The sequence below is a fragment of the Colobus angolensis genome, unplaced genomic scaffold (assembly GCF_000951035.1).
Source record: "Colobus angolensis palliatus isolate OR3802 unplaced genomic scaffold, Cang.pa_1.0 Scaffold25, whole genome shotgun sequence".
Taxonomy (NCBI): Eukaryota; Metazoa; Chordata; class Mammalia; order Primates; family Cercopithecidae; genus Colobus; species Colobus angolensis.
The window spans coordinates 3,644,449-3,647,036 of record NW_012115710.1 but is presented as its reverse complement, the minus strand read 5'-3'; the positions used below and the strand labels follow the sequence as shown (position 1 = coordinate 3,647,036).

Sequence of the window (2,588 nt, the reverse complement as noted above, 5' to 3'; positions counted from 1 at the left end):
GGTCAGGCTTGCAGTAGTTGGGTGAGCCTGGTTGCGGGGGCCGGGGGATGTGTTTGTTCTTTTTCTTGGGCAGCTTCTGCTTGGCCATGGCCAGCGAATAGTACATGCCAAAGTTGTTGACAATGACGGGCACGGGCATGGCGATGGTCAGCACCCCCGCCAGGGCACACAGCGCCCCAACCAGCATCCCCGACCATGTCTTGGGGTACATGTCTCCATAGCCCAGGGTCGTCATGGTGACCACGGCCCACCAGAAGCCAATGGGGATGTTCTTGAAGTAGGTGTGGTTGGAGCCCAGGATGTCATCGGGGTCGGCGCCGATGCGCTCGGCGTAGTAAATCATGGTGGCGAAGATGAGCACCCCCAGGGCCAGGAAGATGATGAGCAGCAGGAACTCATTGGTGCTGGCGCGGAGCGTGTGTCCCAGCACGCGCAGCCCCACGAAGTGCCGGGTCAGCTTGAAGATGCGCAGGATGCGGACGAAGCGGACCACCCGCAGGAAGCCCAGCACGTCTTTGGCGGCCTTGGAGCTGAGGCCCGAGAGGCCCACCTCGAGATAGAAGGGCAGGATGGCCACACAGTCAATGATGTTGAGGCTGCTTTTAAGAAACTCCACTTTGTCTGGGCAGAAGGTGATGCGCATGAGGAACTCGAAGGTGAACCAGACCACGCACACCCCCTCCACGTAGGTCAGGAAGGGCTCCGTCTCCACCTCCACGTTGGTGATGTTCTCCGGAGGCGCCCCGGGGATCGGGGAGGCCTGGGTCACCGTCTTGTTGCTGATATGGATGAAGCCCTCATGGGTTTCCAGGCAGAAGGTGGTGATGGAGATGAGGATGAAGAAGAGGGAGGCGAAGGCCACATACTGCAGGGCAGGGAGGGAGAGAGAGGAAGAGGTGACCTAGGCATCGGGTTGGCCATAACATCCAGAAGACCCTTCCAGTGACCCCTTCCCCAGCCTCCTGGGCCCAAACTCTGGGCAAAATCCGGGTGTCTCAGCCCTGTGGCTCCATCACTTCCAGAATCCCATTCTCCCCTCTAAAGCTAGTAAAAGGGGAGAGAAAGGAACAGAGGCAGTTGGAGAAGAGCTGGCCCCAGCAGACGCAGCAGATGGGCAGCTTCTTTCCTTGGAAACATTTCTGGCCCCTTGCTGTTTCCCAGACCACCTCCCCCCACCCTCCTGTTCCCTGTGTCCTATTTCAAGGCTCCCCAGCAGGGTCCATGGATTCTGCTGTAGGACGGAAGCCACAGGGCCTAAGATCACACATCCTGTGTGTCTCGGAGGCTTTAGGGCTCAACTTGGAGCTGGGCAGAGGGGAAGGGGAAAAGGTGGGCAGGGACGCAGAATCATGAGGTACTTAAGAGTCAGAGAGCCTGGGTATGAATCTGGCTTTTAACCTGTCAAAACTGGGCATGGAGATTGAGCTTTCTGAACCAGAAGTTTGTAGTGGGATTGTTGCGAGGATTAAATTAGATAAGTGTACGAAGGACTTGGCTCCAAACACAGTGCTTGGGGCAGTGCCTGGAACACAGTAAGACGACCTGAACTGTTGTTAGGGTATGCAGGCAGCAGTTAGTTGGGGGGCAAGGTCAAGGCCTCACCCAGAGAGGACAGGGCAGGGGTGGTGTCACAGAGGGGAGCTGGGGGTCAGGGCCCTTAAGGGAGAAGGGGTTGAAGGGTTAAGCCTGCAAAAATGGAAGAAGAGATAAAAAAGGAGAGTCAGGCAGGGTTTAGGGCCCTGCAGAGGAAGGGAGAGTCATTGGCCTGGACATTGTGGGAGAAGGCAGAGCCAAGGCCAAAGAGAAGTTAGGGCATTTGCCAAAGGGGCAAAGAATGAGGGATGAAGGGTCCTGAGCCATTTCAAGATGGGGGATAACCAGAGTCCTGCCACATAGTGATGTGGGTTTTGATGAAGGCCTAAAGAGGAGGGAGTGGGGTCAGGGTCTCGGAGAAGGAAAGTAATGGGCCAGGCCCCTAGAGATGTCATGGACTTTATTAGATACGCAGAGGGGTGGGAGGGGAGAGGAGTGCATTGGAGAGGGAAGGAAGACAGGTGTTATAGTAAAGAGAGGGTTTTAATCCTGTGGGTAGCGGAGGAGGGAGGGCATGGGGAGTTTTGCTTCTAATCAGGGGCACAGAGCACGGGGAGGCCACTGCCGGACCACAGAGAGGACCCTGGACTTTGGGGTGGGCCAAGGGCCAGCACTCTCCCTCTGTGCACCCCACTTCCTCCACAGGGGTTGGGCTCTGGGCTTGACTTCACTGAGGTGCAGAGCTGAGAAGTAGGGGATGGCGAGTTTCAGGGCCACAGAGAGGACCCTGGACGTTGGGGTGGGCTGGGGGCCGGCGCAGATCCTCTCTGCACTCCCCTCACCCCCACCTTCGCTTCTCTGCAGTGGTTTAAGAGGCCAGAGGCCTCCGCAGAGCGCATGCCTGGTTCCTCCCCGCCCCCTCCGAGCCGGGCGCTCGGCGCTAGCTGCAGCACCGCAGTGCCTCCACAGGGGTTGGGCTCTGGGCTTGACTTCACTGAGGTGCAGAGCTGAGAAGTAGGGGATGGCGAGTTTCAGGGCCACAGAGAGGACCCTGG

At 58.0% G+C, this 2,588-nt stretch overlaps 1 protein-coding gene across 1 annotated transcript in view; it reads right to left on the bottom strand.

Moving 5' to 3' along the window:
* KCNC3 (potassium channel, voltage gated Shaw related subfamily C, member 3) overlaps positions 1–2,588 on the bottom strand; it is a gene marked incomplete at its 5' end in the record, with an annotated part of 20,921 nt that overhangs the window by 9,062 nt on the left and 9,271 nt on the right. Inside the window, 1 exon segment of the mRNA XM_011946506.1 lies at positions 5–994. Within this exon segment, the coding sequence (XP_011801896.1) occupies positions 5–994 (990 nt within the window).